This window comes from Scleropages formosus, chromosome 11 (genome assembly GCF_900964775.1).
Source record: "Scleropages formosus chromosome 11, fSclFor1.1, whole genome shotgun sequence".
In the NCBI taxonomy this organism is placed as follows: Eukaryota; Metazoa; Chordata; class Actinopteri; order Osteoglossiformes; family Osteoglossidae; genus Scleropages; species Scleropages formosus.
In genome coordinates, this window is record NC_041816.1 from 13,074,676 (window position 1) to 13,102,092 (window position 27,417).

The 27,417-nt window shown below is 42.5% G+C and overlaps 1 protein-coding gene and 1 long non-coding RNA gene across 5 annotated transcripts; one reads left to right on the forward strand and one right to left on the reverse strand.

Annotated features, from left to right (window-relative positions):
* The first annotated feature begins 3,480 nt into the window (after window positions 1-3,480).
* LOC108941268 (aggrecan core protein-like) lies at window positions 3,481-25,665 on the forward strand. Its single transcript, XM_018763978.2, is given in 19 exon segments — window positions 3,481-3,810; window positions 12,491-12,576; window positions 12,676-13,059; window positions 14,240-14,414; window positions 14,726-14,853; window positions 14,986-15,279; window positions 15,408-15,806; window positions 15,911-16,085; window positions 16,423-16,550; window positions 16,639-16,932; window positions 17,028-17,126; window positions 17,287-18,080; window positions 18,082-18,643; window positions 18,775-18,888; window positions 21,743-21,901; window positions 22,180-22,262; window positions 22,723-22,867; window positions 22,965-23,147; window positions 23,537-25,665. Coding segments are annotated over 18 exon segments (4,284 nt in total). The 5' UTR covers window positions 3,481-3,810; window positions 12,491-12,497; the 3' UTR covers window positions 23,626-25,665.
* On the reverse strand, window positions 18,565-26,600 carry LOC108941269 (uncharacterized). Of its 4 annotated transcripts, XR_001966625.1 has the most exons (5): window positions 26,543-26,600; window positions 20,757-20,814; window positions 20,417-20,603; window positions 18,764-18,867; window positions 18,565-18,628 (listed from the first exon to the last, which is right to left on the reverse strand). It is a non-coding gene; the product is annotated as an uncharacterized LOC108941269 (long non-coding RNA). The 4 variants fall into 4 exon arrangements; XR_001966624.1 differs by lacking the exon at window positions 18,565-18,628 and having other exon boundaries at window positions 18,840-18,916; window positions 20,417-20,578; XR_001966622.1 differs by lacking the exon at window positions 18,565-18,628 and having other exon boundaries at window positions 18,840-18,916.
* Between the last annotated feature and the right edge of the window lie 817 nt (window positions 26,601-27,417).

A 27,417-nucleotide genomic window follows, 5' to 3' on the forward strand; every position in this document is an offset into this window, starting at 1 on the left:
TAGGCTCTGGACCATTGCAACCCTGTACAGCACAAACAGTTATTGATTATGGGTGAATGGATGGATGGATGAAACATAAAAGTAAAGAAATCTGCAGACAAGTGACTTTGTATCAGTTTTTCTGGCTGAATCTCAAATTTAAAGTCACTTAAAAATGTAAATAAGAGTCATCCACCAAACATTCTGTGCTGCAATGTCATTAAGTTCATTGCTATCATATTTTAATTTTACCTCTGTTCCATATATTACTGAATTATTTATATTATATCCAATTTCAATAACTGCTTGAATTGGGAAGGGTCACAGTGATCCAGAGCATATCCTGGAAGGAATAGGCAAAAGGCTGAGAGAGGTACATGCAAGTCCTTCACAATGTTTATATTACATTTTACGTAAATTAAGGCATATTTCTGTGGCCAATACTTAAATATTATTAAATTAGTAGGTCTCATTAAAAGGCATATATATCTTTTAAAAAACAAGCATAGTAACTTTTCAAAGAAACTAAATATGATTGTGATGGTTCACGTGACAAAAAATAATGTTTAAATATTTGGAAATGGGGGGTGCATGGTGGTGCCGTGGGTTGGACCGTGTCCTGCTCTCCAGTGGGTCTGGGGTTCAAGTCCCGCTTGGGGTGCCTTGCGGTGGACTGGTGTCCCATCCTGGGTGTGTCCCCTCCCCTCCAGCCTTATACCCTGTGTTGCTGGGTTAGGCTCCGGCTCCCCGCGACCCCCTATGGGAGAGGTGGTTCAAACAATGTGTGTGTGTGTGTGTATTTGGAAATGAGTGATTTTTGCCATAACCATCAAAAGAAGGCATACAACTGAATTTTTAAAAGAATAAATAAAAATTAATATGCCATAAATTTCATACTGAAAAAAAATATTGCTGGTGTGCATTTTTTAAACGTTGTCAGGACATAAGACACTACTGCCTAAGACCAATTTCCAGGCACACCTCAGTCAAAACTCAATGTGAATAATTTTTTTAATTGCATGAATTGCTATTTCCTGCTACACAGAGGTGTTTCAGAGGCAGACCAGCCGGCCGCAGGCATGAGTCTGGTCCTGTTGAAAGGAGCCCTCTGTCTCCAGCCACTGGTGTTGTTTGTGCTTTTCTTCCCGCACTAATTACTGTGATGGATGCTGAAGGGGAGACGTGCGCTTTTCAGGTTTTATCCTCACCCCAGGAGCCCCTTGCAATTCCAAGAAACAATGGGAAGACTTGACAAGATTATGGAGCGTGAGGTCGCTGTCATTTTGTCATATCACAAAAAAACATTTCAATTGGAAATAATATATTTTTACCACTAGCATTTAGGCAAGCATCTTTAAGAAAGCAAATACATTTATTATAAGCATGATTTTGCTCCCCAGCAACTGTGTCTAAGAAATCCTCTGCTACATTAAACTGCATCTCAGTAGTAGAAAACGAATTGGCTTTAGCAGACCGCTTGGTACACAGTTTAAAATAAACAGGCATTTGCAGTCGTGCCACAGGGCAAGCGTTTTTAGTTGAGAAATGATATTCCATAACATAGTAATTTTTGAGAACAAAGAAGTATGTATATTCAGATTTTACATTCAGATTTCACCACCTTTGACACAACATCACTGTTCAAACAGGTGTCTGCAGCTACTTTCTGTTGAATATCCCTTAAAATACTACCTTTTACACATTTTGTTGCAGGAGAAAAAGATTTATCCCTTTGGGTATTGCTACTGGAATCAGAGTTCTTCATGCCCTTTTTGATTTTTATGCAGTTAATGTAGGCCTGGTCAGAACGCTCATTTTCAAAATGAGTCTCTCTGGTTTCTCCTGGTCTCCAGTGATCCCCCAAAGAAGAGACGCTTGCAGATTCACATTCACAAACAGTTGTTTGCTCCTGCTTGTCCAGGTGTACAATGACACACCTCTGATGTCCACAAACATTTCTGCATAATAACACAGTGCAGAATTTAATAAAGACACACAGACACCTGGCAAAGTAAATGGACTCTGTCCCAAAAAATACTTCTACTTCATTACAAGGTACTGCTTTTGATTAGCTGCATTATTTTTACCTATTAGATTTCTATCAAAGTTCCATGCTCTAATAGCAACCACACTCACTCACATCATCTGAAACCGCTTGTCCCATACAGGGTCATGGGAGCCAGAGTCTAACCCAGCAACACAGGGCACAAGGCTGGAGGGGGAGGGGACACACCCAGGACAGGATGCCAACCGGTCGCAAGGCACCCCAAGCAGGACTCGAACCCCAGACCCACTGGAGAGCAAGACCCAGGTCAACTCACTGCGCCACCATGCCCCCAACTAATAGCAACCAAGCATTCGAAAAGTGGCCGTTGTGAGTGAGTGAGTGAGTGAGTGAGTGAGTGAGTGAAGGAAGGAAGGAAGGAAGGAAGAAAGAATGAATGAATGAATGAATGAATGAATGAATGAATGAAAGAAATGAGTCTCTGGCGGTTCAGACAAAACAGAAAGACAGTATTGTAGACAATACTCTACTTGCAAACCAAATTCAAAACAATTCAGTGCCTGGAATATGTAAAGACGGGGGGTTTGTAGAAGTTCGAGGCGAAGTAAAAGAGGAGGCCTGTTCAGAAAACACTCAGCCATGTCCACATTGACACATTTCCCTCCTTTTTGGCGATCGGAAGGTGAGCTTTGCCTTAATGTCAAAAATAAGTCTGCTCAAGAAGTAAGTCTGTTCATCGTTCGTTTTTAGAACCCGGTTGCAATTCAAAATGTCATAGAAGCCATTCGACTGGAAATTAAGGCAAGAGAGCGCTGTCTTTTCGGAGAGAAAACAGTTGTCCTGGATCTGTGCTGTTAATAGATACTGTTGTTGTTAATAAAAGTACCTCCAACAGTGAACTGTTTTCAGTCCTTATCATCACTCTTCATTTTCAGCTTCCATCAGTCATCATTGTCAACGTAGCGAACAATCATTACCGACAACTTTCATCTGTCACCACTGGAGATCTCCAATTTACTCCCATCAATCTATAATCAGTTCTTGGTTGAAGTATCATTAGACTTCTCCAGAATCAGAACAAATACTGTAGGTCCCACTTAAGTTCAAAAATTTTGAGATTACTTGAGCAATTTGTTATTACCCCCAGAAACATATGACACATCATTATTATTATTATTATTATTATTATTATTATTATTATTGTTGTTGTTGTTGATGATGGTGATGATGACGATGATACTTTTTCAGGCTCATCAGTATCAATAGCTGTGTTGGACATGAGGACCGTTATAAGAATATGTAACACATGCAGTTTTGTCGACTTCTGTGTTCAGAATAAGACGCGTCTGCCCTCATCATACTAAGCAGGAGGAGTCTTGGCCAAAAAAAGCGCGTCGTTGCTCCATCCATGTGCCCCTTTTTCTAGCCTTTTCCTCCACTCCACCCTTCTGCGTGTCCTTGTGAGCTAAACTTGTGCCGCATGTGAAAAAGGACTCTTTTCCGCTGCAGACCCGGACAGAGAGCAGCGCTGCGCCGGACGGACCCCGCTCACTGTCGGCACTGGGAACAGGGGGTCGGAGCGCCTGCGAGCGGAGCGCATCAGCCGCACGGAGCGCAGGACGAGCATCTCCTGGAGGCAGCGGGCCGAAGGATAAAATCACATATTACAAGAGCAAGAAGAAGAAGAAGAAGAAGAAGAAGAAAAAGAAAAAGAAGAACGAGTGCAGGACGCCCCGGAGGGTTAATCCCGTAACAGGTCGGGTTTTCCAGGCAGGTGTATCATATGTGGGATTGTATTGCCAGGACTGTCAGCTGAGTATCTGAAGGTAATTATTATAAATATGTTCATTAAATTTGTTCTCTAGTCCGTTTCACCTCGATTATAGTATTTCTCTGCCACTTCTGGAAGTTCTTATTAACAACTTAAACAGAAATGTGCTTGTTGACAATACTCATGGCCAGTACACAAAACTGATAAATATCTCATAATTAATAATAAGTTTATTATTATAAAACCCAATTTATTTGCGATATCCCCACGATAAATCGTTGTCAAGGGAATCCTAAGGAGTATTTTGCGCTACATGAGATTCCAGTTAATTGGCCTTAATTGGTCTTAATTGGATGAAATTATTAGGCTTTTAAATATGATCTGATACATCGGGACATTTCTGTGAGGCCTTCTGATTTTTTTACGTGTATTTGCACGGAAAATAACGTCAAAGTAAATGTGTCACATTTTGTTTATTGGCGTCATTTAAAATATCTGATGGGTTTATTGCTGAACAATTTCATTAACATAATTTGCATTTATTCTTTGCTGTTCCTACCCATTGAGCAGTGAAGTCACTCAACGGATGAGTTACTCCACAAGTAATAAGTTTTACTTTTTAAAGTACATTGTGAAGCCACATTAAATCCAGGGAATTAAATGAATTTCATAGTCTGTTCATACCTGGTCTACCTTTCCTGGAAGGACCTGCCAAAAGTGAACAGATGTCATGTGCAAGGATAAGAAATACAAAAGCTTAATGAAAATGATGCTGTGTCTCCCATAATGTGAATCAGCACAAGATTGAAAAATAAATTCACAAAAATAAAAAGGATTGATTAGATAGCGTGTGCATTAGAATAAGTGTAACTTGAAATGCAAGATGATTTAATCTGGTTTCTGCTGGTCAGAAACACAACTAATATCTGAAATAACAGCTTCTCTATTAGCACAAAAATATATACATTATGTTCCCAGTTGCTGTTATATTTTGGCATTAAACTGTCTACACTTTATACACTTTATACACACCTGTGTAATACTGATTATCAATAAGCTCGTGCTTACTCATTTTTTTTTCTTTTTTTTGCTCTTACGAATTATGTAAAGTGTGTGGAGTTCACATCACCGGTTCTCTTAGTTGATGCTTCAGTGTTCATGACCATCACTTCAATTAAATTACTTTGTAATAAAAATAAGACAAAATCTGAGGGAGATATAGTGTGTGAAAAATAAATAGCCTTTCTTTACGAAATTGGACAGATGGATGAGTAACATAAGTTGTCATGGTTACTTTTCTATTTGTGAAAGCTGATGACAGGATTTGTAGCTCCAACTAAATTAAAAGTAGATGTTTGTAAATCTTATAAAGAAAAGCTACAAATGCTCAAGGATATACTTTGCTCTTCAGATAATTTCTTTGTTGTTGTAGGCAAGGCTGTGCAAGTACAATTTACATTTTTTTTCCATGCTGCTTGGGGGTGTCATTACCGATGAAGCACTGAGGCATAAAAATGAGATTTTATGTCTGAACTTTTAAACTTCTAGAAGATGCTCAGCCAAGTTTCATGTTCATAAGCAAAGTGCAGCCTCCGCCTTATTTCCTTTCCCATTTCTCATCTGTAATCAACAGTGGAGCAAGATTTGGACAAGGCCTGTTCTCTACATCATATTGTAGGTGGCTGTTATAATGCTGGTTCTTGTTCACTTTTCAGATTAGTTATTTAAGGAGAATCTGTGCAATAAGAAAGCTAGCCAAGCACGGTCTCTGCTGAAACTACTCTGTCTTAGTGGTAAGTATAATACATGCACTGTGCGCATAGTTTTACTACTTTTCTTTTTGAGCAGAGTCTGTTGGACCAGGTTGACTGACATGGACACTGAAGATTTTTCTTTTTAATTTTTCTTGTAAAACACGTTTGGATTCTTCCAGTCAATTCTCGGTGCTGTATTCCACATTATATGTATTTAAAGATGTTGCTGGAAAAGATGGTCTTACACGATGCCGATGTAGACTAGATGTCTACAGAAGCTAGTATAATAATTTTTGATTTAAAGTATAATACTTATTGATTTCTCTCTTTTTGGGTGGCACGGTGGCACAGTGAGTAGTGCTGTTGTCTCACAGCACCTGGGTGGTGTGAGAGGACGTGAGTTTGATCCCCCCTCAACTTGTGTGGAGTTTGCATGTTCTCCCTGTGTCTGCATGGGTTTCCTCCAGGTGCTCTGGTTTCCTCCCACAGTCTGACATGCTGTTCAGGTTCCCCCATAGTGTGCGTGTTCCGCTGATGTATGGATGAGTGACCCATTATAAGTAGTGTATCTAGCAGTGTAAGTTACCCTGGTGAACAAAGTGTGTGGGCTGATAACGCTACATAGAGTTCTTTGGAAGTTGCTTTGGAGAAAAGCATCTCCTAAGTAAAAAAATGTACAGTCCTCTAGGGTCCATTTCTCTCTAGTTGGATAACTTGCTTTGCTTCATAGCATTTACCAGTCCCAGGAAATTAAAACAATATCCAAGAACATGTATCACTTAATTTACTTGTGAAGAAAGGAGCTTACACATCATATTAGAAAAATGATTTTCGGGTAAACCACAGGATTTAGGGTTAGAGTTGTCAGTGAAAAGGAGAATTTGTTTGTATGCAGCTTGGTAAGATTTATGTTTTGTACAGACAACTTTGGGCCAATTCTTGCCTTTTTTGCTGACTTTTACGGGAATGTGGACTGTGTTGTGCTGGCCTCCGTTACCAGCGGAATAATATAGCCCACCAGAACGCAGTGTAATATTTACATTGGCCTTCATGTAGCTTGGTCTTGCGAAGCAGACTTCTTTGGGAACAAACCAGTTCTTATTGGCTTGTATCTCAGCGGGACTAAAACATACCGGAGCAGCTGAATGGAAATAGTGTATGGACTCTTTCTGCACATCCTTCGAGTTATGTAATAGTTAAAAGTCTTCCATTCATTTTCAACCTTCATAATCTACAACCTGCATTGCAAGGTACACTAAATTAAAACTTTTTTTTAAGGTTAGTCATACTGAGTGACATTCCTATATTCTTTTAAGCAAATGTAATGTAAAGTAGGTCATAACTGTCATGCCACTAAACTTAACAATCAAAGAACTTGAAAGAAAGATTTAGTCTAAGGTGAAATGGTGCACATCCTGTCTTATATAGTTTCGAAAAAGTGTAAATAGAATCATATAGGATATCATTTCTCATTTCTCTCAAACATATTAAAAATTCAGGTACATCTCCATGTATGCTTAAAACTGGCCATGGGACAACATGTACATCCTTATGCTTTGAGTCCAACTACCTTTGTTATGCAGACAAATCTTTTTACCGTACTCCGTGTAAAAAAACAGAATACCCGCTGTCTTCTTCCAGGGCCTGATTCCAACTCTGATTCTGATTTTGCAATTTTGCACTCGTATTTCAATGTAAAAAATGTTCCTAACTATGCCTTTCTTAAACACAAAGTATACAAGAAGAAGATTTTTTCAGCTTTGGTTTTCCTAAAAAAGACAGCTAATCTTCCTCAGTCATCTTCAAAATTTACATATGTCAGGGACAAAAATTTCCCCTGAAGGAGTTAAAGCACAAATACACTCCATGAGTGTTTTACTTGTTATTATCTTCTTTCTGACTCTTTTATTTATTTTTCTAGGGAAAGATTCTTATTAATAATGTCTTCTGGTGCAAGATCCAGGTACAATTTCTGGTCTCCTATAGATGCATCAATCCATCGTCAACAACCGCTTGTCCCGAGCAGGGTTGCGGCGAGCCGGAGCCTTACCCGGCATCAAGGCCAAAGGGGGAGGGGACACACCCAGGACTGGACACCAGTCCATCACAGGGCACCCCAAGCAGGGCTCGAACCCCAGACCCACCACAAGGCAGGCACTGGCTGAACCCGCCACACCACTATGCTCCCCCTTGTAGATACACATATAGATATATTGAAGCAATGTAAATATACAACTTTAAGGGCTATTGAAATAAAGCACTGTTACAACAGTAAAATATACTAATTATCTATCTATACCTAATTTTGTTAGTGAAGCTTTGTGATATACTAAATTGTTTGCACAATTAAATAATTAGAGCAGTGTTCCTAAATTTTTTCCATTTGATATAATTCAGCAGAGATTGGTTTAAGGATAATTGTCTCTGCTTAATGTAAGGTTGGAATGGCCCATTGGCTATTCCAACCTTACATTAAGCAGAGACAATTATCCTTAAGCCAGTCCTTAAACCAGGAACGTAATTAACCTTACATTCCTCTCAATGGGGCACAATCACCTGTGAGCAGAATGCATTACTGTTTATATTTCATGACATTGTGGACCCATTACATTCATGGCTCATTTGCAGGCCTTCCACATTCAAGAAAATGGGGTCTGAACACTTCTCTGCCTTTGAATTACGTTGCCTGGAATGGGGCTTGGGCACATTGTCTCTGTAAAGCAGAACAATAGAATTTACTTAATGGAAACTTTCATTTTGGAGGACCGTGAGCCTGTCAATATTGCACGTACACAGTAATTACTTTTTTCAGCTCTTTCTTCAAAACGCTGTGATGAAGGTTATTATTTAGAGATGGAAATGGCTTCATCTTGGTCAATAGAGGTAGTGTCTCAAGTCGAAAGGCCACACTTCTCTCATGGAGTGGTCCTGTTCCTCGGTGCTAGGTCACACTCCACAGCCTGTTTGTTCTTCTTCCCAAACTGAGGCTGTCGTCAGTGTCTGAGCTCCGACAGAAGTGCAAATATTTGAAACTCTCCGACCCACACGGAAACGTCTGGTCCTGTAGCGTTCAGCTTTGTTTGAGTCAACTGAGCCCCAAAAGTGAAATCATCCCATTCAGTCATCATACAAAGTTATAACTATACTTAACACCCTGGCCACTAATTAAAATAATTTTTTATTATTTCCTCACCCATTTTATGTTTTAAATGTCTTCAGTATCTTGCATACAACCTGCAGTAGAGAAGATCACACATGGTAAACCTGTACAACACTGCTCTGTCCTGTTACCAACATGTGACTGCTTGGTATGGAGGGATCTGACCAAGTCCATGTCAGTCCATGATCGCTCACATGATGGCGTACCAGCGACTTCTTCCCTCTGCCAGCAAAAGAGGTGTTCAGGAACACTAAAGAAAGCTTGCTGAAAGCAGCATCTCCCTCACGTCCCAGGCGAATGCTCTGATGTTGTATTAAGGGGTGGACTGGTACTCGAAAATAACCAAATACAGCTCCGATGCAATAACGGAAAGTTTGCTTAGTTGAAAAAACTCAGCCTGAGTGGCTCCTTGTTACTGGTAGAGAACAGGTAGTTTGTGTGAGAGGGAGCGTGGGTGTGTGTTCTTCTGCCCTGCTCTCAGTCGCCCCGAACCTTGCCGCCCTCCAGGACTGAACACTGCACTGTTTCACATCAAGTGGCTGCTTGTTAAGGCAATGAGGAGATGAGCAGGAAAGCCAGTAAATAACCTGCTCCTTATAACAGATGAGCCCTGTGCTTATGTAGCACGTATAAAGTGCGCTATAGTTTTATATCTGATTGCTAGCTGTTTTTAAGTTTGTTTGTCTTTCAGGTGTTAACCGGTTAAATTCAAAGACACTAAGATAGTCTTCCAAAGGTTAGACAATCATTTGTAGGCTGGTCATTTCAGAATATGTATGAAACTGTAAACATCATATATTTTAAACCATGAAATACCCCTATCACATTAAATAATTTTTTCTTCCTATTTTCTTTAAAATGAAAAATATTTCGGATTCTACTTTAAGCTCATGTAGCATGATAGTACTTTATGTAGTGAAACTGTTTGTTTGAGGTCTAGCTTTCTTTGTTCTGCCATTCACAAAAAATGTACAATTGGTCAATTTTCAGTGTGTTTTTATGACATGTTCTGAAGACTGTTTGCTGATACACACCTCAAGGTAATCCTTTCATTTTGTTCCAAAAATGCATTTAGGATTTTTAAGATTTTTTTTTTTCTTTTTTCTCTAAGAGGTGGTGTGAGTGAACTTCACACTGAAGCCCTGACATCCTCCTCAGTCCATATGCGCACATTGACCCTTCTCCATTGCTTCATTCATTTGAGATATTTCATGAACATTTTTATTGATTCCATTCTGCTCGGCTTCAAGGTTATGTTCTCTTCGTGAGCCTGAAATCCCAGTTTCGCTGGAGAATGTTGATTGTGTCACCTCTTGAGCCAGACAAGTCCCAACCCCTTATAGTGCATTCATCAGTCCTGCTTCAAATCCTTCACTGTTACAAGTGCCATTGGAAACTACAGTTGGGTCTGAAAGATCTCACTTTCATTCCCTACAGAATCATTACAAGTCTATGGCAGTTTAGGAAAATAGCCAGTTGTATTGGCTCTCCATTTACAGTGAGCTTTCCAGTGAGGAATATTAAGAGCCTTAAATATTCAGATTAACAGTTTTTCCTTCAAAAAATAAATTTTTAAACTAAAAAAAAATCTTTCTTCATTTTAATAGGATCCTCACTCAACCATCACGTATTTACCATTCAGCTGGAATGACCTTTATTTTCCTATTAGACCATAGAATAGTAAACGTTCCAGTTGTTTGCCAGAACTCAGATAATTTGGATCGGACTAAATTTTCATTGTGACCCTTTAGTACATTAAAGAACTTACACAGAAGAAATGTTAATCTCTGCACAAAAACAACTTTTTCTGCTTTGCTACTCTTTAAATTCTTGACTCACATAATTAAGTAAATTATCTAAGTTCTCAACTGACATAATAAACTGTATAATAGAAGGAGTCAGCAGTCGAAACTTCAGTATTTTACCTCTGTGGGGTCAAGTCTTTCACTGGTCTAGTGCTGTCCATATAATTTGTCGGGTTCTTAACTAACTTCCAGGAAAATTTAAGCTCATGAGGGGCCTGGTGACTTCATGTCAGGGCAAAATCCACTGAACCTGTCAGCTCGAGATCTGTAGGCAAAGTGTGATACTGGTCCACTTATATTCAACTACAATGGAGGCCTTTGTAGAGTCAACTCTGCCTCAGTTCTGAATCCATAAATTAGGCTGTCACCTGCTGTATTTGCAGACCAGCATGAGTAGAGTTAATTTGTTTAACTCTTAAAGCTGGAAAATAACTAAAAAAACTTTAATCTACGGTATATCTTTAGCCCCCCTCCTACGGATATGACTCATTTTTAGGTTTCCTGATATCAACAAGATAAAGCAGGAGATGCAAGAGACCAACAGCACTTTCCACAACGTTTTATATGTGAAGTCAGAAGAATTTTGACATTGCTGTCATCTGTGTTACACTGGAACTAAGTGGTTCACGGGTGTTATAGAAGGGGGGACCTTATTGCCGTGTTAGACACAAAGAAATCATTTTAAAAAAGAATTGGTCTACGAGCAAAATGGAGTTTTTTTTCATTACAGAAGAGAAAAAACTTTGGAAAGTACTGTTAGATTTTCCCCATATTAAATGTATAAATTTTTTAATAAATTATTTTTGTGTAACGTTGTGATTTTTTATTTTTTTAACAGTAACCTTTCTTCATTAATTTGAAAACAATTGTAGGGAAAAGAAGGGGTGTGGTGGTGCGGTGGGTTTGGCCAATCTCTGTTGTGTGGTGGGTCTGGGGTTCGAGCCCTGCTGGGGGTGCCTTGCGACAGATTGCTGCCCTGTCCAGGGTGTGTCCCCTCCCTATTTGGCCTTGTTCCCCTGTTTTGCTGAGTTAGGCTGCAGTTGTTACTGTTGGCTAGTTGTAGAACCAACAGATCTGCAAGTGTCATGATAATTAAAGACATGCACCACTGACTGAAATTCAGCAGTTTGCTGTTGTATTATTTGAAGAGCTCATCCTAATCTGCTTCTTGGAAAATAATGATCTTAAACTGATGTATGGATGAGTGACCCATTGTAAGTAGTGTATCTAGCAGTGTAAGTCACCTTGGTGCATAAGGTGTGTGGGCTGGTAACACTACATAGAGTTCATTGGAAGTCGCTTTGGAGAAAAGTGTCTGCTAAATAAGTAAATGTAAACAGTGATTTTAACACATCTGCTAAGAAAATGAACTGGTTTTGAAATAATAGAGATTGCACACTGAAATTTTGTTTCTTTGAATGCTTTTGTCTGCAAAGACAAACAAATATTTTGAAATCTGTTGTCTGTTTAGGTGCCGTCAAACTGTGTTTGCCGTTTCAGAAGGTGTGGTGTACAACGTATAGAAAGATTACTTTGATTCTTTTGTGTTGTGTTTAGTACTAGAAAGATGTAAGACACAAGTCTCACTAGGCTGCATGTCTATAGGTTCTTTTCCCAATGTCCTTCTTCACTTCCTTGTGATTAACTGTTTGTCATAAACAGTAAATTACAAATTTTGCCAAATAAGTCAGAGTTTAGTACTTGGAATGAAAACAAGCAGTAACATGGCCTACCAAACGTCACTTTTACTACTCCTACTGTCTATTACACTTTGCCTGTGTATCTGAAAAAAGACTCATGTTTCCACCCACACAATTTTGTTGCACTTAGTGTAATACAATATGGTCTGCGATATAATTATGAAAAAATATTACTCGGTATTTTCTGGAAAATCATGTTTAATCTGCTTTACAAACAAACTATTTCTATGTGTTGTTTCCCCTTAGGATTTTTTCATATATTTTGCAGATTTTCCATTACATTATATTTGTGTTTTTTTTCCTCATTTACTTTCAGGTAAACTATGACCACTTGGCTTTTACTCTGTGTGTATTTGCGCATAGCCGCAGCCACAATAACCTTTGAAGAACTGTCAGGTATAGGTAAGTTATGGGAAAGTATGTCATTTTCTGAAAAATTTCAGACCTTTTTGTATTTGTTCAGCTGTACCATAGTTCCTTGCTCACTTTTGTGTCTCGCAGACCCTGAGAGCACTCTGAGTGTAAGCATCCCTGCGGAGACCCCACTGCGCTCCTTGCTGGGTGGAACGCTGGTCGTGCCCTGCTACTTCCAAGACAACACTGTCCATGACCCCGGTGCCCCCACAATTGCCCCTCTCTCCCATCGCATCAAATGGAGCTATGTGACCAAGGATAAAGTGTCAGTCATCCTGGTGGCCACAGAGGGCAAGGTGCGGGTGGAGTCACACTACTTAGACAGAGTCACCATGGTGAATTACCCCATGGTGCCCACAGATGCCTCCATGGAGATCACAGAGCTGCGTGCCAATGATTCCGGCACATACCGTTGCGAGGTCATGCATGGCATTGAGGACAACTATGATACAGTCCAGATTCAAGTTCAAGGTGAAGCTACTAAGTGGTCATTTGTGTGCCCGTGTGTTCCTGTCATCATCTGTCTGGCCTTGCTGCTTGTATGTGTAAAAGTGAAATATATAAATTTAATATATTAAAATGAAGGGTTTAATTCCCTCCAAAATGTGATCCATTAAGAAATCCGTTATGCCACTTCTTCCTTTAACTAGCAGAGGCAAAACATTTGTACAGGCAGTCCCCGGATTACGAACGAGTTCCATTCCTAAGTCTGTCTTTAAATCGGATTTGCACGAAAATCAGAACAGTTATGTACGGTTTGTGTCTGACATCAGTTAGTCAAATGTTTGTATTAGTATATAGTATATAGTGTAACTTTCTATACATAAAAAACATTAGAGAAATACTTCTGGATACACTAAAACATCTTTAATGTAACAATACAGCAATAATAATACAATGTAATGATGTAATGATAATAATAAATGTAACTACAGTATTTATAATAGAGACATAGAAAGAGATAATAATAAATGTTACTACTGTCATGATGAACAGAGCACACAGAGGAGGCTGGACCCAAGTGCAGGATTGTTTATTCAACTGCACTATGTATTTTGTGTGTGTGTGTGTGTGTGTGTGAACGAGCCAGCATTAAAGAAACTTTAATGTTCACGTTTCCAATGTTCGTTAGCGTTTCACCTTTCTCTGATCCCTTTATTATTTCTGGTTTAGTTTCAGTTGTGATCGTTTTCCTTTCCTTTGATGCATCACCATCACTTGCATCACATTTACGCTTTGGTGTCATGGTTAGGAGGGTAAAAACAAAAAAAAAGTTAAAACCAAATACAGTAACACACAAGACACTTAACAGAAAAAGAAGGAAGTCTTTGTCCCACCTCGGGGACAAAGAGCCAACGAACCCCTGTAGACACGTAATGTTTTGATGTGCCTGTTTGTTATTACGAATCATTGTATGTAACTCAAATTTTTAATATAGTAGGTTTTACGAGGGGTGGTTCATAACTATGTGTTGTACATAAGTCGTTCGTAATCTGGGGACTGCCTGTAATGACTTTATTGCCACCCCCCAGTGTGGTATATGCAGCTAAACATAGCAACTATTTTTCAGTACTTTTATTATATTTAAATTGCAGTGCACAGGGGTTGTGATGAAAATGATCAGCCTCATAGGTATTTTTCTTCATCTCAGGAATTGTGTTCCACTATCGAGCCATCTCCACCCGCTACACCCTCACTTTCGAGAAGGCCAAGGCTGCTTGTATCCAGAATAGTGCTGTGATTGCTACTCCAGAACAACTCCAGGCTGCTTACGATGATGGTTTTCACCAGTGCGATGCTGGCTGGCTTGCTGACCAGACTGTTAGGTGAGTCAGCCCTCTGCATCTCTCTTTGCTTGAAGAAGCACCACCAATGTAATGAGTCCCATTACTTACAATTAGCCAGCAGAAGGTCTCGTCTGAGATTTTTCACACGTCATTGAAATGTAACATTTGAAAGACACAAATCTCACTGGGAAGAGTGGTTTAGAATGTGGCCACGTAAGCCAATCGTTCTTGATTCACACCCAGTAAGGTGCACCACTGTACACTGGAAGTAATTTTACTGTGAACTGTAAGCACTGTTATTTATTCTAACAATGATAGGTACTAAACATTGCCTTTCTGTTCATCATAAGGTATCCCATTCATGAGCCACGAGAACGTTGCTATGGCGATAAAGATGAGTTTCCTGGAGTTCGAACATATGGAGTGAGAGATGTCAATGAAACCTACGATGTGTATTGTTTCGCAGAAAAGATGTCAGGTACATTCTGAACTCTACCTAGAAAGAGCACCATCCAGGCTCAGAATTTCTACTGAATATAGTCTAATACAAGTGCCAGTGTTGTACTTTTCTTTCCTGATTTTATTTCCTGATTGTTTCCTTGAATTTCAGGCAGAGTTTTCTATTCCATGTCACCGGATAAATTTACATTTGCTGAAGCAGAGGAGCAGTGTTTGAAGCTGGGTGCTCAGCTGGCCACCACCGGGCAGCTGTACTTGGCTTGGAAGGCTGGCATGGACGTGTGCAGTGCTGGCTGGCTTGCTGACCGGAGTGTCCGTTACCCCATCAATATTGCCCGGCCTCAGTGTGGAGGGGGACTCCTTGGTGTACGCACTGTGTACCTCTACCCAAACCAGACAGGTTACCCTCTCCCAGATTCCCGCTACGATGCCATCTGTTATGAAGGTAATCAAGCCATCTGTATGGTTGGTGTTTCTCCTTCGCAGGAGAGTCAGAAGAATCATCCCAGTCAAAACGATCAGCATTCTCTGATTTGATCTAAAGTTCTCTCACACGGTTATTTTGTTTTTCAGAAGATGAGGAGGGTTCAGCCATCACCGCTGCGCTCCCGGACCTGCAGCCAACAACCGAGGCAGGCAGCGGCCTGCTGAGTGTGGCCACCATCACAGACGTTCCTGAGATCTTCCCAAAGAATGCCACCTCTGAGAGCGAGGCGGTTGGGGAGCTAGTGACACAGGAGCCAGTGAACTTCACAGTTACCGAGGGCATGGAGAACATCACCACTGACTTCATCTATGTAGGGGACAATGTCACTGAACTGCCCCTGTCTCCGCCACCCAGTGTAACAGAGGACTACCTGAATGTCACTGAAATAATAGACGAGGAAATCATCATCCCAGCAACAGCTCAGCCTGAAGTGGAGGCAGTGTTTCCCCTTGACAATGAGACTGAGCCTCTGCTGTCTGCCACAGGTAAATTTCAATATGTATAAAACTATTCAAACACAAGCAGCAAGATTCAGAACGAGGTGTAAGGTGGAACATCTCTGCCCTGTGTTTTACCCTGTTCTGTACAGGTGTTGTGTTCCACTACCGTGCCGGCTCCTCCCGCTATGCCCTCACCTTTGTAGAAGCACAGCTGGCTTGTCAGAGTATTGGTGCTGTCATTGCCAGCCCCGAGCAGCTCCAGGCTGCCTTTGAGGCTGGGTTCCATCAGTGTGATGCTGGCTGGCTCCTTGACCAGTCAGTGAGGTGAGACTGCTGATGGACTTTGCATCAGTCACTTTTCCTCTTCCGCTCACAAGCTCTTTCCCTTTACAAAGGAAATCCCATGAAAACTCACAAACTCACCTCAGACAGACAAGGGGTCCAATTCCACCGTGAACTGTTAAACTTTGCAGTGAAAGGCCTATGTACTGAATGTACATAGGCGACTCGCTGCACATGCACAGCGCACATGTACGTTCCCCCCCCGTCCCCTGTTCTCTTCAACTCCACTGGCAGTTTACATTTATAAGTGAACCCTTCATGTATGTGCATCTATCTGCAAAAAGCAGACATAATATTTGTATATTACTTCAATACCCAGGTACCCAATAGTTTTTCCACGAGACAAATGCTCAGGTGACATGAAGGAGTTGCCCGGTGTGAGGAGTTATGGCCTGCGACCGGCGTATGAACGATATGATGTATATTGCTATGTGGACAGCCTAAAGGGTAAGAACCGCCTATTCAAACCAAGATGTGTAAGCAGTTCAAAGCGTGACCTTTGAGCATTACAGCAAAGTGCTTGTTTCACTTTCAGGGGAGGTATTCCATGTCAGTTCTCCAGAGGGCTTCACATATGAAGAAGCTCTGTCCCATTGCCATGGTCAGAATGCCACACTGGCTTCCACAGGGGACCTCTATGCTGCCTGGAAACTAGGCTATGACAAATGTCGGCCAGGCTGGCTGCTTGACCGCAGCATCCGATATCCTATTAACAAACCCAGGCCTCAGTGCGGAGGTGGAAAAGCAGGAGTCCACACTGTTTACAGCTCCACCAACCGGACGAGCTATCCTGACCTGTACAACAAATATGATGCGTACTGCTTCCGGGGTAAATATTCTGATTGCGAAGACTTACAAATTCATAGCGTCTCAAGGTTGTTTCTAGAACTCGGTCGCTAATGAAGTGCATGACCTATCTTGTAGTTGATCTGTTGGCGCTTCTCAATGACACTGGACGGAATATAACTGGGATTGAAGAGGATCTGATCAATATTACATCAATAACAGATCTACAAAGACCAGGTAATTATCTCATACATTGGTTTAATTTAATTCAGTCCATACATTTTCCTTGGTGTTTTCTTTAGCTATTTCTTTTTGTTCTCTTGTAGCTGTTTTAGGACTTTTCTGGAGTGGTTAAGTATATTTAATTGGTGCTGATTCCTCTTCCCTGTGTCCACAGTGAGCACTTCGATTGCTCCTCCCATCTCTGTCGATGTCTCTGGCTTTGGGTCAGCAGACCTGGTCTCAGGAGAGAGTGGCAGCTCCCTAGATGTTTCTGGGATTGGAAGTGCAGATTTTTCTGGTGTGGCATCGGGTGAGAGCGGAGACGTCTCTGCTTCAGGCCTGAGCGGAGAAGGGTCAGCCATTAGCATGACTGAACTGGAAGACAAGATGGTACTGTCTGGCAATGGCTCGGTATCTGAGGGGCCAGAAGAAGCTGGCCAGGGAAGCACTGAGATCCTGACATTCCCCTCTGGTATAGGTTCAGGAGACTTCAGCGGACTCCCTTCAGGCTGGAGTGGGGACCTGTCAGGGGATGGCAGCATCTCAGGGTTGGGCACTGAGGAAAGTGGCTCCTCCATGTTTAGTGCCTCTGGTGAGAGTGGAGAATTCTCAGGACTGGTGTCTGGGTCAGACTGGAGTGGGGAAATTCCTGGATACAGTGGGTTACCATCTGGATTCTTCCCCTCAGGAGATATCAGTGGTTTGTCTGGAGACCTTGATGGTAGTGGGGATTCTGTGATCATTTTGGAAGATGGCAGTTTGGTAGAAATATTGACCTCAAGTACGACTACAGAGGAGCAAATTAAAGAACAGGTGGAATTCAGTGCTTCTGGAGACATCTCCGGATCTGCAATGCCCAGTGGTGACGTCAGCGGTTTAGCTTCTGGAGTCAGTGGCTCTGCATCTGGAAGTGGACTTGACTTGCTTGATGTGACCTTTGTGAATTCTGGTTTCGTCGACATAACAAGGGAAGCCAACAAGAGAGCAGGAAGCTTCTGGATTTGTTGATTATACTTCAGAGGATATCAGTGGACTTCACTCCGGGTTTTCCTCTGGTTATCCTTCTGGGGAATCCGGCCTCCCAGACATAAGTGGAGTTTCTGGGCTTCCATCAGGGGAGGCCTCAGGTGCATCTGCCAGTGGGGACATTACTCTGCTGACTGATGAGGGGATGATAGAAGTCTCCATTGCTCCCACAAGAACCATGGAGCTCGGCAAGGGCCCCGTGGAGATTAGCGGTGCAGGCAGTGGATCTCTATTTCTGTCTGGAAGTGGGGACCAGGCCAGTGGAGTCGCATCAGGACTGGGCTCAGGAATGAAGCCTAGCGAACTCCCGTCCGTGGTCTTGTCCTCTCAGTCTGCAGATCAGAAACTGACCATCAGCAGCGCAGGCCCAGAGGAGGCCTTCTCAGAGTTGGTGGAATCCACTGCTGAATATTATATCACAGCTCCTGTCCCTCTCGCTGCCACCACAGCCCCAGCTGTCTCTCTTCAGACTCCAGCAGTTATGGAGGAACCTGCATCAGTAGATGGTAAGTAATCAAATCTCCAAATATGCATTTCCATTTTATTATTGTTATGGCAAGTGATCATAAATTCCTAAAGTGTAACCTAAGTATCTTTATCAGTTCCGCATGTGGACTCAGTTCTACCTTGCTTCTAGCTCCTGTTGATCCGTGTGATCCGAATCCATGTGGCGGTGGCACATGTTCTGTGCAGGATGGCATTGGGGTCTGTCAGTGCCCGACTGGTCTGACTGGAGATGCGTGCCAGTTTGGTGAGTCATAACTTTTGTCATTAACCTTCTGAAAGTGTTAAAGACCATATTTAAGATATTGTCATGTTTCAAGTTAATGTGTTGTATCCGTATGTCTTATTTTGCATGTTATAAATGTAGATATTAGTCATTCACTTTTCTGTCATTATTAAGTTATCTATCACCATCATTTAGGACTTTGCCACTGAAGAGGTTATTTGAACTTTTCTTTTACTAATTGAAAAATCTTTGTATATTTATGAAGATATTTCAGTGGACAAATGTTGTAAGGCCTTCAGTGCTATTCTTGATTTGCTTTAGAATTACAGTTCAGCACCCAAGTGTGCTGGGAATTTTTGTGTATGATATGTCACTGTAGACACTGTACATCAGTTTCTGTTCATGCATGGTTGGGTTCAAGTAGCACCTTTGCTCTGAAAGTGTTTAACATTATTTCACTTTGTCTTCTTTGCCTTTGTCCTCATATTTGTTCTACGGCTGTCCTCTCCCTGGCTGGCTGGTTAGCCAGTCCCTGGCATTCCCTGTGTGCCGCAGGGTGTCTGGCATGTGTCCATGGATACCCCTCTTTCAGTTCACAGGCTCCTTTTTTGATGGTCTTTGTTTGATGACTCTCCATGTGTTGTTTTTGCTGGGCGTCACCTTTGACTCTGCACGTATAACACGTCGCTTCTGCTGCAAGCCTGTGTCAACCTACACATCAGCTAACATCTTTGGATATCTAACGTTTCCAGTCTGTGCTATGACTCTATATTGTGCTGCTGTGCAACAACATGTTTAACTATGTATCACCAAGGAAATGCACAGCCTTCAACACAAAGAAACATATTTCAGTGTTTAGTATTAATGTCAATCAAGTTTTTCACGTGCTGTTGCATCTTACATTACACTAAACAGAAGTTCTACCAACCAACTGAAACGTTTCCATAGCTGCCTTTGTGTCCTATCATCCATTGCTTTAAAGTACCGCGGTGTTTCAGTTTGGTGAACATTTTGTGAAATAATGATTTGGTGAGTCAACACGGGACAGCATGGGTAACATTGTGTCTGTAAAGATTCTCAATTATCCAGGTCATGATATATCTATAAATAATCTAAAACAAAGACAACTGGACTTGCATGAGTTTCCTTGAAGACGTTTCATCACTCATCAAGCCACTTGGATGAGTGGTGAAACGTCTTCAAGGAAACTCATGCAAGTCCAGTTGTCTTTGTTTTAGCTTATTTTTAGATATGGGTAACAATACTGCAGCAGCTCAGAGTTTCTGATTTTAACTTCCGCCCCAGAAGCGCCGCCCGTGCCGGGCATTAGTCATAACAGCAGACATGTTTTACAGAAGGTGACGAGTGCAACTCAAACCCCTGTGCCAATGGAGCCACCTGCATCGAGGGCGTGGATTCTTACAAATGCTTATGCCTGCCCAGCTACGAAGGGGACCACTGTGAGATCGGTATGAGGTTGGCTTCAGCTAATTGCACTAACCACCGCTCAAAAACAACACAGAAGGTTGTGAGGGACGAGTAGACTTACTAAAGCGGTTTGCTGGTTGGCTGGGTGTGGCAGTTGCCTGTGGTTAGGTGTTTGGCATCCTTTGGGTTTGTTTGGGTTCCTTCCCTTCTGTCTGAAAGTGCTGTTTCAGGAGGCTCTCTTCCCCCTCTTCCTACAGGTGTGCTGCTGTGGTCTCTTGTTGTTCTGCGAGACTGGTGCTCATTTAGGTCTAAATGACATCACTTGATTTTTACAAGAAATTCACAGTGGAAATAACTCTTTCTGTCACAAACATGAACATGAACATGAACACAAACATAGGGCTTTTCTGCGGGTATGCACACAGGTGTTGCTCAATTCCTCGGAGAAAAAAAAAGTTTACCGATGGTAATGGGTGGTGATTTTTGGTCAGCATTTCTCATCTCTTCCAGGGCAACCTCCTGCAAAGAAACTGAGGTGAGCAGTTCAATGTGAGGACATATACAGGGACGCAAGGGCTCGCTTCATCTGCTGATGCTGTATTTGCTGGCTCCGTGCTGGAAGCTATACACGGCTCCCCTGTGGGCTGCTGCATAGCACTGGTAGATGCTCACATGGCAGATAATGTGATTTCCTGAAACAGCCCTTGCACAACTCCATAATGCCATTCGCTCCACCATGCAGACAGTTTAACAAAAAATGGGACGGAGTAATGAATACACAGTTCAGTTCTACCTGCAAATTTTCCTGCAATATAAATTTTATATTGGATAAGCAGGTCTCTAACTGTTACATTTATTGCATTACATGCTATCCACACCAATTACAATTAACAAAGATCTATATTTCAAAGAAAACATTTTGAAATGTTTGATTTCTTCACAACTTTGATGTATTAGGTGCCATGGTACTGCTTTTGGGAATATTGAGTCTTTATGTGTTTTGGACATCTTGTTTGAGCAATGGGGGTGCGGTGGCGCAGTGGGTTGGACTACAGTCCTGCTGTCCGGTGGGTCTGGGGTTCAAGTCCCGCTTGGGGTGCCTTGCGACGGACTGGCGTCCCGTCCTGGGTGTGTTCCCTCCCCCTCTGGCCTTACGCCCCTGTGTTCCCGGGTAGGCTCCGGTTCCCTGTGACCCCGTATGGGACAAGCGGTTCTGAAAATGTGTGTGTGTGTGTGTTTGAGCAATCGCTGTGTCTATTGAAGGCTGACTGATATTAATTTCATTCTTTGCTATTTAGGGAAAAGGATAAATTTGTGTCTGTCGTACAGAGGGGAGCGTATGGCACTGAACTTCCCAAAGCTCTTTCCAGCAGCTCCCAGCACTGGCCCCCTGTCTCGCATGTGATTACCTGTGGTCTCACTGTCACCCCCCCTGCTGTTGCTGTAGATGTACAAAGCTGCGAAAAAGGCTGGGAGAAGTTCCAAGGCAGCTGCTACTTGCACTTCTCAGAACGAGAGACCTGGCTGGATGCAGAGCAGCGCTGTAGAGACCTGAATTCCCACCTTGTCAGCATCCTCACTCCAGAAGAGCAGGACTTTGTAAACTGTAAGTGAAACACCAACTGTGGCGGGACAACGAGAAGCATGGTGCTGAAGAACGTGGACTTTAAAGCTGACTGTTGCCAGTTCACATCCTAGGGGGGTCCTGATGTAATACCCTTGGTGCTGAATGTCAGTTGCTACTGTGGAATGTTTGGTTGTATAAATGGGCAAAATTGGAAGCTGGTATGCAACATATTAATGGTGTAATCATAATGTTAACAATGTCGGAGAGGTCTTCGCTATGTCTCCATATCTATCTTAAAAACCTCCTTCTCCCTCAAGCCAATGCGCAGGACTACCAGTGGATTGGACTCAATGACAAGATGGTGGAGAATGACTTCCGCTGGACTGATGGGTCCCCCATGGTGAGTATGTTTCCTTTTCTCCTTTCTGACTGCTCCCAACCCTGCACTGTGATTGCTGGGAACTGAACCGATGTTGTCGGGTTGCACTATGGGCCTCAGCCTAGGAGGCAAGATAATCCCACCATTCACGCGTCTGGATTGGGTTACGGTTAAAGTTACGGTTATTGGTTATATGTCAGTTTATAAACCTGAATCTCAGCTCCTTTCCTCCGTTTCCTTCTCATTTCCTTGAACCATAATTTTCCTCTTCTTGAATAACAACATTATAACAACGTCACCAACCAGTGGTAATTTTCAAGAATAAGCCAGGAATGCATTCGCTTGGTAAGACCAAAAAAAAGTTTGTACTATCTGCATGTTTATTGTGACAGGTTCGCTTTATTCTACCTATTAGCTGTCATCTAGCTGCGTTTGCATTTGGTGCATCTGATCATTTTCTCCCGATGACATGTCGTTCCAGCAATTTGAGAACTGGAGGCCAAACCAGCCGGACAACTACTTTAACTCTGGCGAAGACTGCGTGGTGATGATTTGGCATGAGAACGGCCAGTGGAATGACGTACCCTGCATGTACCACCTACCCTTCACATGCAAGAAGGCTTCAGGTGAGGGACAGGGGCTGAGCAACTTCCGGCTCAAACCATCAGTGTCACAGAAAAGCAAGTCAAATGACCTTGTTCTCTGATCTCTGATTCCCTGTAGTGTTGTGTGGCCCCCCTCCGGAGGTGAAGAATGCTAGAATCTTCGGGAAACAGAAGGAAATCTATGAAGTGAACTCCATGATCCGCTATCGGTGCAATCCTGGGTTCACACAGCGCCACCTGCCTCTGGTGCGCTGCATGGCAGACGGGCAGTGGGAGAGACCGCAAGTCCAGTGCATAGGCCGTAAGTGCATGCAACCCCACGCACCTTCGCTGGCACAGCACACTAAGAACAAGAGCAGCCGTACATGTTCCACCCAATGGCAGCGACGGCTCAAGTGCAGTGTAACTGTCCGTAATGCAGGAGTAATTATTTCAGTTGACAAGTATAGACGCAGTGCGACGGACAAAGGGTCCGGCCTATAAAAAGCTCTTCTACTCTAGGCAGTGCCAGCGTAGAAATTTTATTTTTGAACACTGTGTTTTCTGGGAATGTCGGGGTGGAAATACCGTAAGTATATCGTGTCCATGTTTAACCATGTCATTGAGATAATGGGGTCACGAGAGAGGAGATTTAGCCTTGGTGTAGCGATCGGAGGGAGAAGGTTCTCAAGGGTGTCTCTCTCTTTCCAGCAATTGGCGGCAGCCACAGTCTACACAAAAGATCCATCAGGAGTCGATCAAGATCAGGCAGCACCAAATCTTGGGGGAAGCTCCGCTAAACAGGAAAGGATACAAAACTGAGAAATCTAAAAAGAGAAATATTTTAAAAGAACAAATTTATAAGAATTGATTTTCCGTCCGGAGCAAAAAAGAGATTGTAACGTAAGAGTGCCCACCTTGTATATACAAACACCAAAGCAAGTTAGACATAATTCTGTAGTCCATTTGGCTGATTTATGGGTTTCTTAGTGTCGCTCTGTGCCTTGGTTGAGGGGGATAACGTCAGTAAGGATTTCAACAGGGTTTTGTTCTCCTTGTGCCCGACACACTGAAAGACCTTGATGTTATGAACTCGTTTTATTGTTTCTGTGATTTTTCATTTCCGGTATTGTTGCCCAACCAAAGAGCTTGAGGATTGTGAGGGAGCATAAGGTGGATCTCGCCGCTTAGTTTTAGGCCCCCCTCGCCAACCAGTGTGGGTCACAACTGTTTCATTTACTTTTGATAGTAGCATTTACCAGCTATCCTGGCAGTGGTTCCCAGACGCCCGGATATAAATATTTCAAGGCTAGCTGGCATTCTGCGGCACATCGCCTGCCACCACGCTGTGAAATATAACTAAGCATCTATAAAACGCCGCATTTCCAGTCCCTGTAGAGAAAAAAAGGCTGTTAGAAGTTAATGTTTTCATCCTGCCAGTCTGAAGGTGTGTGTTAGACTCTGTGTTGGCAAAATCTTAGAAAGGAGCTGGAGAATAACTTGAGGAATTTTTAACCCATTCGAAAATGATAAGAATAATCTTGCAATTTCCTGTACAAAAAAACACAGCTCGGGGTTAAAGGTAAACCAGCTTGTGTACTGCATTAACCTATATAGCAAAACAGTTTTGAATCAATAAATTCCTATTTGAAAATCAAATGTATATGTCAGGGGTGGGAGGGGGAGGCATTGGGGAAACCTGGTTTAAGTAATCTCAGCCATCAAGGAGCTGGCAGGAAGGACATAATTTCCTACTGACTGCTCGGTATTTCTGGAAACAGGTAGGTCTGCATAATGTGAATATAGAATTATTTATTTTCTCGCTGTGCCGGGGTCTGACCTGCACGTGGACTGGCGGCCCCCTGCACTCTGCTGAGCCTGGCAAAGCCCACCACCCCGGCATAGCCCACTCCCGTAGTTGCCACGGCGACGCTGAACGTTAGGAGCAGAACGAGCCGTTCCGAGCGGTCCGTTGGTCGGTCAGCACGAACCGTGCCCCCGAACCCCAAACCCCGAGGGCTGTGCAGTGCACAGTGTCTCTGTTGGACTTACTGCAAGTGTGAATGCGCTTACAGCAGCTGCCTTCTCTCCTGTCCCTCTCTGGGAGTAGCAGCTCATATCAGCTTCCCACGGGCGACGGGCTGCTTGTGTCACCCGAACCTTGCTGACGGGTTGAACGTCGGCAAGCGCGCGAAAAAATCTCACAGTAATACTCTTGCGTGTGTCGTACCGTTTATCTTCTCGGCGGTTTGTGGGGGGCAGGGCCCCCCAAATGCCCTGCGCTCTTTTAACTCTAGTTGATTCACTTCATTCTCACCTTTGGGAAGTAAAACGAGTAAGGAATTAGAATAGCGCTACAGTCCTGCTGCGTCCTCCTTGTCTGTCCTATGAGTAAATGGACTAGCTGTGTGTGTTTTCCCCCCGCTGCGCCTTCTGTCGACAAAGGAGTGACACAGAGCGCTCCCGCGTAAGGTCCCGACACACTCCTTTTCCACACGCGCTCCCGTTGTGAACGGGGCTTCCTGGCCGTAGCCACGCATGCCTAGACCTGCAGGTTAACGGGAGGTGCGACACACGCAAGGGGGCAAAATCGAGGGGCAGCTGCTGTAACAAAAGTTCTCATCCCGCCACCTTGTCGGGCCAGTATGGCACAGCTGGCGTCTGTCAGAGCTCTACAGAATGCAGACGTGCCCCAGAAATATGGAGAGACGGACCATTTCTGTTTGAAAAATTGTATCACAATTTGCTCAAACATCGCAAATGAAGCCAAATAAAACATTCTGTACTTTATGTCTTATTTAATTTCACCTTCTTGTGCGCCACGTGGACACGGAGCAGCGTCTGCATCGAGGTCACAGTAAAACTGGTTGAGGAGAAACAATGGGGTTTTGAGTGTGTGTGTGTGTGTGTGTGTGTGTGTGTGTGTGTTTGAGAGGTTTTCCCGAGATTTGCAATGTGTGTGTCATAGAAGAGCACATCCTGGTGTAAAGCTTTGTTATACCAAAAGCAGTGAAAATAACACAATAATACTACATTTCTTTGTAGTATTTTAGATGATATGGCTAGAACTTTTTGGACATATAATCCTACCTTAAACTACGCTTAACATTTTCCGCTTACATTTGTGTTTTCTTTCTCACATGTACATTTCAGAAAATTACAGTTACAATATTATTAATAAGATTCAAATATAGTACCCAAAACGACAATTGCGCAATACAACGTTCATATGGTGTAGGTTGTGCAGTGATGTGATTTTTGTATAATCCTTTTATTACTGGGAATACAGACGTCCAAACTTAAAGGTCTCTGCTTCTGCACTGTAACAATATAGTGTTTCATGTTCATTTGCTGATTACTGACTATGTTACATATTTAATAACTGTGATACCTAAGATTTGATCAATATTGGGCAAAATAACACAGACACGTTTCTGAGGACTTTCAGGACAAGTCAGTTATTTCAGTTTCCTGCCCCTCTCGATGGACTGAATATTCATTGGTAGCAGTATATTCCTTTGGCACTGTGTAAACTTTCATTAATTTCAGGTTGCCTAAACATTGAAGGCAGGGAATAAAAGTGTCTTTTCACCTTAAGGTGTGTTCCAGTGGTGTTTGCAAATCCAGTCCATGTAAATGGGTTATGTCTTGGAGTCGTAAGGATAGTAACGTTACAGAAATTTTTATTTACTCTGCAAGGAGGGCCGATGCACCTACCTTCCCGCTCGGCTGAATGGAGTCCTTCTCCAGGACCTCTGCTGCTCTCACACACTGCTCATCTGTGTGTGGGTGCGTGCACCTTTTCACCTCTCTTGCCTCGAGCTCCTCCTCACCTCACACCCCTGGCTGAGCATCCACAGCGCCTCCACCTGGTGGACCGGTGAACTTGTGACATCACAGCAGCCCTGTCACCAAACAGAGGGCAGCTCTCAAACTCCCTATAATATTTGAAGCACATATGAGTGCGTAATGTATCTATAGACAAACCTTCATACATATTTTCTTTATACAATTTTTGAATATAAGCCAAACTTATATTCAAATATTTCAAATATTCGTCCTTGTAGCGTTAAAGAGGTCCTAAATGATTAAATCTAAATCTAAATGTAATCATAATATAATCATAATCTTGCACACAAGGTACTCTGTGGTCAAGAAGTGTGTTTAATACGCGGCATGTATGTTTGAATGTAAAGAAAATAAGCCCAGCTATGTGATGGATGACATACAGTATTTGGAAAATGCCAAGTGAGCAGGAGTGAGGATATGAGCCATGTAACACTGAGTTTTTGTCTAGAACAGAAAGAACTGACTGTCTTGAATGTGTGTGTGCGCTTTGATGAAGACAGCACATCTGATTTTCCACTCCTCAGGAGAACCCTCCAGAGGTCAAACATGGCTTGAAAAACCTGGCAGAAACCCAGTCCATAAAAGGATTCAGTTATTCCCCAGTACTTACACACATTTTGGTTCTGATCACTCACCTCTTTTATAACTACCTGCAGCCCCTGGTGTCCCATCTTTTAGCGTTTTTTTCCTCCTCCTTCTTTAATTAGTTTTATGAACAGCACTGGGTCACAGAAACATCGAGA